This window comes from Bombina bombina, chromosome 3 (genome assembly GCF_027579735.1).
Source record: "Bombina bombina isolate aBomBom1 chromosome 3, aBomBom1.pri, whole genome shotgun sequence".
NCBI classification, from domain to species: domain Eukaryota; kingdom Metazoa; phylum Chordata; class Amphibia; order Anura; family Bombinatoridae; genus Bombina; species Bombina bombina.
The window spans coordinates 1,142,418,206-1,142,431,568 of NC_069501.1; the positions used below are offsets into that span (position 1 = coordinate 1,142,418,206).

The 13,363-nt window shown below is 38.7% G+C and overlaps 1 protein-coding gene across 2 annotated transcripts in view; it reads left to right on the plus strand.

Annotated features, from left to right (window-relative positions):
• Window positions 1-2,178: 2,178 nt before the first annotated feature.
• Window positions 2,179-13,363, plus strand: part of PSPC1 (paraspeckle component 1) — a 442,506-nt gene continuing 431,321 nt past the window's right edge. For both annotated transcript variants that reach the window (XR_008401465.1, XM_053708532.1), the window contains exon 1: window positions 2,179-2,683. Coding sequence is in view for 1 of the 2 variants with exons in the window: in XM_053708532.1 (XP_053564507.1) it covers window positions 2,282-2,683 (402 nt within the window). In the remaining variant the exon portion in view is untranslated. The remainder of the gene's footprint in view (window positions 2,684-13,363) is intronic.

The window sequence follows — 13,363 nt, forward strand, 5'->3', positions numbered from 1 at the left end:
ATTGAGCTAAAACAATTAAGTAATTTAAGTAATTTTGTAATATTTACTTTCAGGTTGCTAACAAAAATTAATAAATCGTCTGCATATAATGCAATCTGTAGCTTTTTTTTCCCTAATACGATTCCATCTATTTTGTTCCGAAGTACAATCGCTAAAGGTTCTATAATTAAATGAAGTAATAATAGTGAGAGTGGACATCCCTGCCGTGTACCCTTAGATAGTGGAAAATTAGTAGTGTTTTCTCTGTTAATTATTAATGCAGTTACAGGATTATTATATAATAGGTGTATAAATGAGTTAAACGGACCAGAAAATCCAACTCTAAGTAAAATTTTAAACAGATGGTCCCATTGTACAGAATCAAACGCTTTTTCTGCATCAATTGTTATAATTGCTCTATCTGTACCAAATTGTTATTATTTTTTTAATGTGCTGAGCGGGAGCGTTCCATAGCGCTCTACTTGTAATCTGGACCAGAATCTTTCAGTATAGGTATGGATACCACAGGCAAAAAACAGATATTTCAAAGGATGATATAAAAATAAAGGAGCTATTTGTTTAAAAAAAATAATACACTCCAGCAGGTAAAATAGATAATTGGGAACAAATTAAAAGGGACAAAAATAAGGGTAAACTATCCCTGTACATATTCTGCACACGCCTACGTATAGACTGGCTGACATGGGCCCCCCAGCACTTAGGCCCTGGTGCAACTGCAATTGTGGAAGTTACACCCTTGACTACAGGTAATTTGGCTTTACTATAGCTGGTTTAATGGGGTTCATACATCTCATTTTCTGTCTCTCTTGGGCATAAAACTGTCATAAAGAAGGCTGCAGGAGTAAGAATAGATGTTATGTAAGGTCTTACTTGGGCATATGGATGATATAAAGGAGCTGTGAATACGATCAGAGATCGAGCCACTTCATCTTACTACATGTATAAAGGGGATGCATAGGCAGTGCATCTGGTCTGATGTATCGTTAGAGAATAAAGTTGGCACAATGGGGCTACAGGGGACATGCACGCACCTGTGGGTATAGCTGGCATACAGGGGGGTTAGATCTTAGATCTGAACATAAAGCTACTGCATAGTTAATGCAAGGAGACATATAGCTGCCAAAGTCACACTTGCACATACTGCTAGCAAAACCCCCCCACTAGTGGGTGCTATCCATATGGCAGGAGTCATGCTAGGTTGATTCTACTCACAGGTCCAGTCAGTGCCTGTGGTATGAAAAATATGATTATAAATATATATATATATATAAATGTTGCAAGTAAAGTATGAAATTGGGTAATCCTAGCATTACCGGGGTAAACCTGACATTACAGATAAGGCACAGCACTCACAGCCCAATAGTCTGGTGCACGCTGCAAGGACTCTGCACAAGTCCCTCAATCCATACAGCAAATGCAAATAAAAGCAGCAGCACCTTAGTAATGCATCAAGGTATCTGATGTCTCACAAATAAAAGATACTTTGATGCATTACTAAGGTGCTGCTGCTTTTATTTGCATTTGCTAAACCTGACATTACCCAAGCGGCTGTGGGTAAAGCCCGATGTAACATGATAAATCTTCTGAGTGCATCGAGTCAATGCATTAAAACATATATATGATGCACTGTAATTCACACATCCTTTTTTGCCTCCACCTGGAGGGGGTTCAAAGTCCCCCTTGTAAACCTCATTCCCTAAGGTTCACCTGGGGTGCATGCCAAAGCGCCTTACTTTAACCCCCCAGACAGAGGCAAAAATTGTGTAAATTGGGGAATTACATTACATCGCTTGGGTAATGTCCACTGTACCTGTAACACACAATATATATATATATATATATATATTACAATGCCTGGCTCTGAATTGTAAATGTATCAAGGTTTTCGTTTACATAGTTCATAAACACGTGTCCAAATAACACTAACTAGTAAAATGTGATCCCACTATTTGATAAAAATTGCGTTTCTCAGTTCACTATGGCATATTTTATTACTGTCAGTGAGTCAGTAAATGCAGAACGGTTTAGTCGCTCGACTAAAACATAGGTTGCCGTGTGCGGCTGCATATTAGATTCTACGCCAGTAATGTCCCTGCTTTCTAATTCTATAGAGGGGCGCTCGTCACGTGGCGGGTTAAGTGGACAGGAAGGTTTTGTAGATCAAAGGAATGACGTCAGAACATTTTCACTGCGCCATTTTGCTGCTTTGCAGGGTATAGCTGGGGTCGCTTTGCGTTCTTCATATTAGACAAAAAATTGAGAAAGTATAAAACAAACACTAATGGCTATGTCAAATAGAAATCTGAAGCAAGTACGGATTGAAAAGAATAATTACGGGAATAACGACGGCAACAGCAACATGGGTTCCCCACAACAGCAGCAGCAGCCGCCGATTCATCCAGGGAACAACAATAACAACAAGCGCAGTCTAGAGTTGTCAGATGGGGATCCATCCCTTATGCCTCCGAAGATAGACGATGGAGAGGAGGAACGGGGCCTCACCATTGATATCAAGAGTTTCTTAAAACCCGGCGAAAAAAGCTACACGCAGCGGTGTCGCCTGTTTGTTGGGAACCTGCCTACCGATATCACTGACGAGGATTTTAGGAAGCTATTTCAGAAATATGGAGAACCCAGCGAAGTTTTTATTAATCGTGACCGTGGATTTGCCTTCATCCGCTTGGTGAGTTGTATTAAAAGCGTGTATATTGTATAGCACTTCTGTGACAATTCCTCTAACGTTTACTGGGGATAGCGTGCACATTGCTTTAGCTTCCGCCGAGTTAGCTAATATACCTAAATATTTTAGGATAGTAGCAACGGTCCCCCAATGATGCCGATCTTTTAGATTGAGAAAGCACGCACAATTTGGCCTATATCTCCACAGATAATGGCTGTTTAGTACAACGTATTCATACCCAGTGCATACGCTCTATAAGATTGTAGGCGTCACTAGGTGGTTATGGCAAGGGAATTATGGGAAACTTTCAAAGGAGCACAATTGTCAGTGGTTTAATTATTTTTTTCTAATGAAAGCTTCTATGTAATGAATTTGGATTAGTAAACCTGCTTCCAGTGAATGCCATCACTTTCCCTGCAGTCACATATATGTTACACCTTTTTAGTGCACCCTCATTCAAACACTGAAGCTGTAGCATGTATCATGTCTCATTTTGTATCATGCAGGCCACAGCTTAGGGCTAGATGTACTAATGCATTTTCTGCTATGTGGAGCAGGTTAGCTTAAAGTGATTGTAAACTTTAATCCACAGTTTATAACATTATTTATAAAACCAGGGGCACTTTAATTCATTGAAATATTTAAGGACGCTTCCTTTTTAAAATATTTACCATTTAGTGATGGTAAATATTGCCCTGTTCCTACACCCGCATCTCATACTTGTTTTCTGTCTTAAATGACAAATCAGGCTTCATCGTCTAAGACAGACAACAAGTGGGAGATAGGCATGGAGGAACGGCACAATGTTTACCATCACTAAATGGTAAATATTTTGAAAAGGAAGCATCATTAAATATTTTAATGAAATTAAGTGCCCCTGGTTTATAAATAATTTTTTATACTGTGGAAGAGCATGCAGTTTTAAGACACTTTACAATTTACATTGCCTATCAATAAAGTGGATTTAAAGTGATGGTAAATCTGAGTGTTTTAAAAAGCTAGGATTTACCATCACTAAAAAAAACTATTTTCAGTTATCACTTATTAAAAAAAGGATGCTAAAGTTACTTTGTCTTTGCTGCGGTAGCTCGCTAAAGTCAGAGCCTCTGGCCGCCCACGGCACAGCTCTCTTCTCTCAATGAGGTGACGTTACCACTCTAAACCAATAGTCGTGCATGTCATCTGACAGTGTTCTGTATGCTATTGATTTAGAGGTGGAAAAGAGTGCTGTGCCGTGGATGGCCGGAGGCTCTTTTTTTAATAAGTGATAACTGAAACTCCAGTTTATTTTTAGTGATGGTAAATCCTAGCGTTTTTTAAAAGCTTGGATTTACCATTACTTTAAGACCAGAAACTTTCAGTATAGGTGGGAAAACCATAGGCTAAATCAGCTATTTCAAATGCCGAAATAAGGGTAATCTAGCTACTTGTAAACAATTTATATTAAATTAAAGGGGAGAATATTTTTGGGTAAACTGTAATTTACCCCAAAGAATGGGCATGTTGTGTTTATGCTGGTGCGCTGGACATGCTTCTAAGACGTCTATGGAAATGTGCTTTTTTTTTTTACTTGGGTTTCTGAGACATTGATAATATAAATTAAAATTGAACACTGTATCCCAGTCATTAAAGTTAGATTTTTTTTTTTACTTCCATGTCCCTAGAAAACACTTTGGTGCGTGTGCGCTGTACTTACATAATATACACCAATTTATTTAAATTTAAAAACATATTTAACCCCTAGATTGCCAGAGATGTACTTAAAGTAATTAAAATTAATGTACATAGAATAAAACCATGAGCAGGGGAATATAATAAACTATTTAAAGGACACAAAGCATGTTCAGATTATAAAGTATTGGTAGCTGCACATATGCCTCCTTTTTATTAGCTAGCTCCCAATAGAGCATTGCTGCTTCTTCAACAAGAATTATGAAAATTGACAACAGAAGTTAATTGAAAAGTTGTTTAAAAATGTATGTTCTATCTGAATCGGGAAATAAAAATGTATGTTCTATCTGAATCGGGAAATAAAAATGTATGTTCTATCTGAATCGGGAAATAAAAATGTATGTTCTATCTGAATCGGGAAATAAAAATGTATGTTCTATCTGAATCGGGAAATAAAAATGTATGTTCTATCTGAATCGGGAAATAAAAATGTATGTTCTATCTGAATCGGGAAATAAAAATGTATGTTCTATCTGAATCGGTAAATAAGAATGTATGTTCTATCTGAATCGGGAAATAAAAATGTATGTTCTATCTGAATCGGGAAATAAAAATGTTGGGTCTCATGAATAAATTTGCTTAACTCTTGGTTTTAAAATCACATAATTATAAGGTAGACATGTAGTTATATAAAGAGTAAATTGCTTGCTACAATCTCTTACATTAAAGGGACAGTCTACACTAAAATTGTTATTGTTTCAAAATATAGATAATGCCTGTACTACCCATTCCCTAGCTTTGCACAACCAACAAATTCCACAGTACCGAATAACAGGACCTTCTAACTGATGAAAGGGGTCACTCTTGGACCTTATTGACCTTTGGGGAGCCTAATTTAAAGAAGGCAATAGGAATATAGGGGACCACTTTTGGTTCCCGATGGGTGGTAAAACCTTATTTTTACAATTATATGGTCAGTGTTCTAAACAAACTGCATTGGGATAGAGAGAAAACATTAAACTGAAATATCAAGCCACATCTGATGTAATGTAAGGCTTATAAGCCCACCCTAATATGGAGTAGAAAGGTGCGTATTGTGCAATTTGTACCCCCTCAATTAGATGGTATAGCTTGTAATAAGCATGCATTTTCAGCTTTCAATACAGTGTCACAACAGACAAACCCCCCCCCCCCCCCAAAAAAAAAAACCCAGTACATAACAGAATGAATACATATTATCACAGTTAATTGGTCTATCTCTGTCTATTCCCAATAAATTAATACTATAGTAATGGAATACTAAATATCAAGGGAATGAATGTTTGATTCTTTAATGGGGTCACTATATGTCTTTATACAGTAAAGTATAACATTCACAGAGGTCTGAATGTTACTCTAGGGTAGGTGAAACTAAGAGATTCTTGCTTCACTTGAAAATCAATAATTGAAACTTTAACCCCATCTAGTGGAGAAACCTGGTATCTATGTAAAATCTCGTAGCCGCTTGCTGGAAATCCACTGTCTACCCGGGGATACATTTTCAAATATTTAAAAAAATGGAACCGCAGTGAGTATAAATAAGTACAGATACGGATATTTTGTAAAGGTTCTACACAGTTAACACAGTCTTAGACCCTAATATTTATAGAGGCAAGATATATATAGGAATAAAACTCCTCTGAACATGTAGGAGGCAAGAAAAACAACTTTAACACTTCTAAGGAAATTACTTATTGCCATCAGCCAGAATTAATAAGAGGTAGTTAACATAAGATATATATATATATATATATATATATATATATATATATATATATATATATATATATATATATATATATGTGTGATTGTATGTCAATGAATGTAATGGGAGAGACTACAGACATATAATGAACTAATGGTATGATATTCACATCTATTTAATAAAATTAAAAGGTGATTGGCAGTTAATTTTACGCTAAACCGTTTGTTCTATATCTGGGGACCTGGTGCTTCAGACTCATATGTAGAGGAGGACACAGGAACTTATTTACTAAAAGAGAGAGAGAGAGAGAGAGTAAATAAACCACGTAATCTCTGAAAGTAGTCAAACCTAAGGTTTTCATCTACACAGATGATATGCATGTACAAAGTAAATAAATAAACACCATATAACTTATATATATATATATATATATATATATATATATATATATATATATATATATATATATATATATATATATAAAACCATTGGAAATATGACAAGTGAGCACTATAATGGTTGCTACAGTCAGCCAAGCCCCACATATATTTACTGCTATTATTAACTAAGTAGGCTAGTAACAATAAGACAATCAGGTAGTCTTTGCACCAGTATGCATTTGTAAATAATTCAAGCGCTATATATGAATTGCCCTATCCCAGTTTTATCTACACAGCAAAACGGTCTCATAGAGGCTGTGAGGCAAGTCTGTAGAAGGCTAAAGGAGCTAGACTTATCCGAGGTCGCTCTGAACTTGGATTGTACCATCTCTTGACCCGGCAGCTGGTGTTGGTGGGATTGGCATTAGCCTCCGACAGTTTAGCGGCTGATTTATTGTATGGTTTAGTCTCAGTATTCAGGGAGAGCAGCAAAGCCGCCCCTGCAGCCTGGGGCTTTTCCTTTGTGTTGAACCATCGGAGTACATCAGGAGCGTGCTTCCTCATAACCATGACAGCGTGGTTAGAGTCGGAGCCTTCGTGGGGGTTGAGCTTCGCATTAGGGTTCCACAGTAGGCCTCCAGGATCAGAAGACTGGCACAAATTTCCATCAGGCCTGTCAGAAACTAACGCTCCGCCATGCAGCTCCTTCCCGGTCAGAGCATGGCCAGCCACAGTGCCGGCCAACTGTGCCACTGCCTCCCTCAAAACTTCTATTGCGTCAGGCAGCATAGGAAATCTCCTCCGTGATATAGGCAGAGGAGCGTCACCATCTAGACTTAGAGAATCAGTTCGTGGCACAGTCAAGCACCTCTGTATTTCCACTTGTCTGTAATTCAGCACAGGAGATGTAGTGTCAGGATTTTCTATAGAAGTCTCCTCACATAAGCTTCGATGAAGAGCGGGGGGTTACCTTCGGCAATTATCCGGCTCAGATTCTGAAAGTGCTCATCAAGTAGCGTGGTTAGTTGCTGCTTATACATTTTGAGTCAGTATGGCAGATGAATTCCTTCCGAATCTGTCTAGAGTTATTCACTCCGGATTGCTCAGAATATTGCAGTATCCAGTACAGCTTTGTATAGATCATATAGAACATAGGCAAAGAGGTTAAAGGGACAGTATACACTCATTTTCATATAACTGCATGTAATAGACACTACTATAAAGAATAAGATGCACAGATACTGATATAAAAATCCAGTATAAAACTGTTTAAAAACTTACTTAGAAGCTGTCAGTTTGGCTCTGTTGAAAAGGTAGCTGGAAAGCCCACTGCAAGTGGCAAATAAGACACTCCCCCCCTCCCCCTTCTTTTGCATATGAAAAGACCCTTTACACAAACGGCAGCAAGCTGGAGAAGGTAGCTGACCGTATTCACATAAAACTTTGGGGCTTGGTTAGGAGTCTGAAAATCAGAGCAATGTTATTTAAAAATAAGCAAAACTATACATTTATTTTTTAAAAAAAACTTTATGGGCTATATAAATAGATTATCTACAAAACATTTATGCAAAGAAAAAATTAGTGTATAATGTCCCTTTTAATCCTGAGAGTTTTCCCCCAGAATTATCAAATTCTTGAATCTTGTAACAGCTCACTGGCTTCTGACCATGAAGTAAACAATTTTTCATAGGAAAGCAATAAAATAACATATAAGACTCCAAAGTAGAGCCAGTAGCTCGTCCGAAACCCGTCTTGCCGCTACAGCTGTAGGCTCCACCCCCCGGTTTCTAAATTTTAAACAGGTTTGTCGAACTCTGCTTTAGAGGATAGCACCTACTTTAGATACCCTATGGATAGAAAGATGGAGGGTTACTTGAGGATGTTCCATCAAATGGGTTTGCTTTTTCACCTGGTAGAGGGTATTGCGGAGGTTGCAGGGGCTGCCACTTTCTGGTGTGACTCCTTATCTGATATGGTTGTAGTAGAGACTCTGTTGGAGGAAATTCAGGATTGGATGAATGGCCCTTAAAGGGATACTAAACCCAATTTTTTTTCTTTCACAATTCAGATTGAGCATGCAGTTTTTAGCAACTTTCTTGTTAACTCCTGTTGTCAATTTTTCTTCTCTTGGTGTCATTATTTGAAACCCAGGAATCTAAGCTTAGGTTCTGGCCCATTTTTGGTTCAGCAGCTGGGCAACACTTGCTGATTGGTGGCTAAATGTTGCAAACCAGTCGGCAAGCGCTACCCATGATGCTGAACCAAAAATGGGCCAGCATCTAAGCTTACATTCCTGCTTTTCAAAAAAAGGTAAAGAGAAAAAATAATTAATAGGAGTAATTTAGAAGGTTGATTAAAATTGCATGCTCTATCTGAATCATGAAAGAAAACACTTGTGTTTTAGTATCTCTTTAAGACTGCCAATTCCCTAATTTGTGATGCTATTGTGTAGATCATTCGCCTTAATGCTAAGTCTTCTGGGTTCGCAGTTCTCCAGGAGAGCCCTCTGGTTGAAATTATTGAAGATTAATTATTAATTTTGGAATATAATATTTATATTAATAATAACTATTTATGAAAGAATTTGCTTGTGAGAAAGACAGCTTAATATAACAACTTTTATTAGTCACAGCACCCAAAATCTTAGATCACACAATATAATATTCTATGCTTCTTTATATGGTACCATGAATATGAGTTACATTAAATACATTACATAAAACACATTGACATAACTGCATACAATTTCTTACATTAAATGCAAACAGACATAAAAACAACCTTATAGCTATAAAGTAAATAAGTGCATAATATAATTACCTCTGGGTCCCAGTAAGAGCTTGTAGCCTCTCTTTCCTTTCCTTCTCCTCTACTACTCTCTCCCTTCTCCCTATATCTTATATACCTATAATGACAGGTCTCTTCAGCTAATACAACCCAAAAATGGATAATGGTGGATGCTTTGAGTTGGCTAAGAGTGTGATTGGTTCATAAGAGCTGAATGTATATTTTTGTTTGTAAAGTAATTTGTATCTCTGCACTTTACCTATTCCTCTATGCTATTTCTAACTTTTGGACAGCTGCGCACATGGCTTCTGACTTCTGGACTTTTCACTAAACTATTTTAACTAAAGGATTTTACTGCTTTATTCTTGTCCATGAACAGATGTGTCCTTGAGAAATTTTCAGCAAGCTGAACACTAAGCAGTCACATCACACACATACATATATATAATTTTATCATATTTAGCAAATTACTCATATTGTAACAAAATCATGGTCTGCGGATATGGTATCTAAGTCTAGACCAGTGGATGTGGCTCCCAGGCTCCTGGGTTTGTCGAGCCCTGGTCTAGACTCCTCTCCTTGGCATTTAAGCGGAAGACCTTATTTGGTCCAGGTCTGGATTCAATCATTTTCACGGTGACTGGAAGGAAGGGTGCGTTCCTTCCCCAAGACAAGAAATTCAGAGCTAAACGTCGCCAATCCGGCAGTTTTTGTCCCTTTTGCTGTAACATGAGACAGAGGTCCCCGGCCTCTTCCAAGGCGGACTAACCTAAAGGTAACTGGAAACCGAGCCAATCTTGGAATAAGAACAAGCAGGTCAAGAAACCTTCCTCTGACAACAAGTCTGCATGAAGGGACGGCCCCGATCTGGGATTGATCATGTAGGGTGCAGACGATCCCTTTTTTTTTGGAGACGCTTGGTTTCGGGACGTCCAGGACCCCTAGGTCTTGGAGGTGGTCTCTCAGGGATACAGGATAGGTTTTCGATCTCGCCCTCCAAGGGGCAAATTCTTTTCCAAGCCAGAAAAGAGAGCAGCCTTCTTATCTTGCGTAAATGATCCAGCATCTTTGAGGGTGATCGTACCAGTTCCTCCAACAGAAAGTGGACTGGGGTTTTATTCCAATCTATTTGCAGTTCCCAAAAAGGAGGGAACTTTTGGCCCCATTCTAGATTTAAAGTGTCAACAAATTTATGTGTGCCCTCCTTCAAGATGGAGATTGACAGATCCATCCTTCAGTTAGTCCAGGAGGGTCAATTCATGACCACCATAGATTTGAAGGACGCATACCTGCATGTTTGGATCCGCAAGGATCAGTTTCAGTTCCTTAGGTTTTCCTTTCTGGACTATCATTATTAGTTCATAGCTCTTCCCTTTGGACTAGCTACTGCCCTAAGGATCTTAAAGAAGGTGTTGGGAGCGGTGGCCATAGCACAAGGAATCGCTGCGGTGCCTTACCTGGACAATTCCTAGACAATATCTTAGTTCAAGCTCCATCTTTTCCTTTAGCAAGCTCTCACACAGACACACTTCTGTGTCTCCTTCAGTCCCATGGGTGGAAGATAAATCTGGGCAAGAGCTTGTTCCCAGTACCAGGGTGACCTTCTTAGGAATGATTATAGACTATTTCCTTGAAGATCTTCTTGACAGACCAACGCAGAGCCAAGCTCCTATCTTCCTGTCCACTGATCGGCCCTCGGTGGCTAAATGTATGGAGGTGGTGGGTCTCGTGGTAGCAACCACGGATATTCCTTTTGCTTGCTTCCATCTGAGACCTCTACAACTTTGTATGCTCAGGCAGTGGAACGGCGATCGGATCAATCTGGATCAAGCAACAAGAGATTCCCTTTACTGGTGGCTCTCTCAGGATCATCTGTCTCATGTGCTTTCTTAGGCCGTCTTAGGAGATTTTGACCACAGATGCCAGGCTGCTAGTTTGGGGAGCTGTGTGGCATCCCTTGAAAGCTCAGGGGCTCTAGTCTCCAGAGGAATCAATTCTGCCTATCAATATTCTGGAACTGAGAGCCATCTTCAATGCTCTAGTAGCGTGGCCTCAACTTTGTTCTGTCCACTTTATCAGATTCCAGTCGGACAACATTAAATCAGTAGCTTAAATCAATCAGGGGAGGGGAACAAGGAGATCCCTGGCCATGAGAGAGGTATGTCTCATCCTTCAATGGGCGGAATTCTACAACTGCCACATCTCGACCATTCATATTCTAGGGGGGACAATTAGGAAGCGGACTTCATGAGCAGACAACCTTTCACTCTGGAGATAGATCTAATGGCTTCTTGTCTCAATGCCAAACTACCCAGATACGGGTCAAGATCGAGGGATCCTCAAGCTGTCTTGGTGGACGTTCTAGCGTTTCCTTGGAACTTCAATCTAATTTTATCTGTTTCCTCTGAGTGATTGCATGCATCAAACAGGAGTGTGCTTCAGTGATTCTCATTGCTCCGGCTTGGCCGAGCAGGACTTGCCTCAACAAGTGGACCTTCTCCATCAGGGTTCTTTTTTTCTTTATGAAAATCTAGATTCTCGGAGGCTGACTGCATGGAGATTGAACTCCTAGTTCTAGCTAAGAGATGTTTCTCTAACAGAGTAATTGATACTTTGAATAATTCCCGTAAGCCAGTTACTAGACGTATTTACCACAAGGTGTGGCGTGCTTATCTCTCTTGGTGTGAGGAGCGAAGTTTACTCTGGCATAGGGTTAGGGTTCCTCTTATTCTTTTGTTTCTCCAAGAAGGTTTAAACAAGGCCCTGTCGGCCAATTCCCTTGAGGGGCAGATCTCTGCTCTTTCTGTTTTGGCTGATCTGCCAGATGTTCAGTCCTTTGTTCAGGCTCTTGCTAGAATTAGGCCTGTGTTTTTAGACCTGTTGCTCCCCTTTGGAGACTTCAAGGGACAGTCTACACCAGAATTTTTATTGTTTAAAAAGATAGATAATTCCTTTATTACCCATTCCATAGTTTTCCATAACCAACACAGTTATATAAATACACTTTTTACCTGTGATTACCGTGTATTTAAGCCTCTGCCCCCTTATTTAAGTTCTTTTGACAGACATCCATTTGCGTGAGCACAGTGTTGTCTATATGACACACATGAACTAACACCCTCTAGTGGTGAAAAACTGTCAAAATGCCCTGAGAGAAGAGGCAGCCTTCAAGGGCTTCGAAATTATCATATAAACTTCAGAGGTTTAATTTTCAACTAAGAATACCAAGAGAACAAAGCAAAATTGTTGATTCAGATAGAGCATGCAATTTTAAAGGGATATTAAACGGTAAAATAGTTTTTATATTAATCTATGACTTGTTATACCAGCTGCAGAGTATAAAGTGTATGAGAATTTGCATTTTCAGGTTTATTTATGTATATGAAGTAGTTGGTTTTGTGCTTTAAAACCACAGCCTATGGGTTGAGCTTCAGGTAATATCATCTCATTATGTTATCACATTTATTTACACAGACTTGCTTCCTTATCTTATATCTGTTTGTAAACCAGAGCTCAATACAATGGAAAATTAACATTTTATTACTTAAACTATCCTGCACCCCACTGAGATTGTAATTTCTTCTGCTGACTGTGTTTACATAGTCTGTCAATAGCATATACTCCAGTATCAAAACTTTTAGTATAGGATGTGATACCACAGGCTAAATCAGCTATTTCATATGCCGAAATAGGGGTAAAGGAGCTACTTGTAAACAATGTAATACACTACAGCAGGTAAAATGGATCATTGGGAAGAATTTAAGGGGGAGAACATTTTTGGGTGAACTTTCCCTTTAAGACACTTTCCAATTTACTTACATTATCAAGTTTTGCACAGTCTCTTTATATTAACACTTTCTAGGGAGCAAGATCCTACTGAGCATATGTGCACAAGCTCACAGGGTATACGATTACTAGTCTGTGATTGGCTGATGTCTGTCAAATGATATAGGGGTCGGAAAATGGGAGAAAACATTTAATTTCTCAGAAAAAAAATCTGCTTATTTGAAATTTGGAGAAGGTCTTAAATCATTGTCTTTTTATTATGCACTTGTTAATTATGCAATTCTACTGCATTGAGTGGGCCTTTAATCTTGTTCT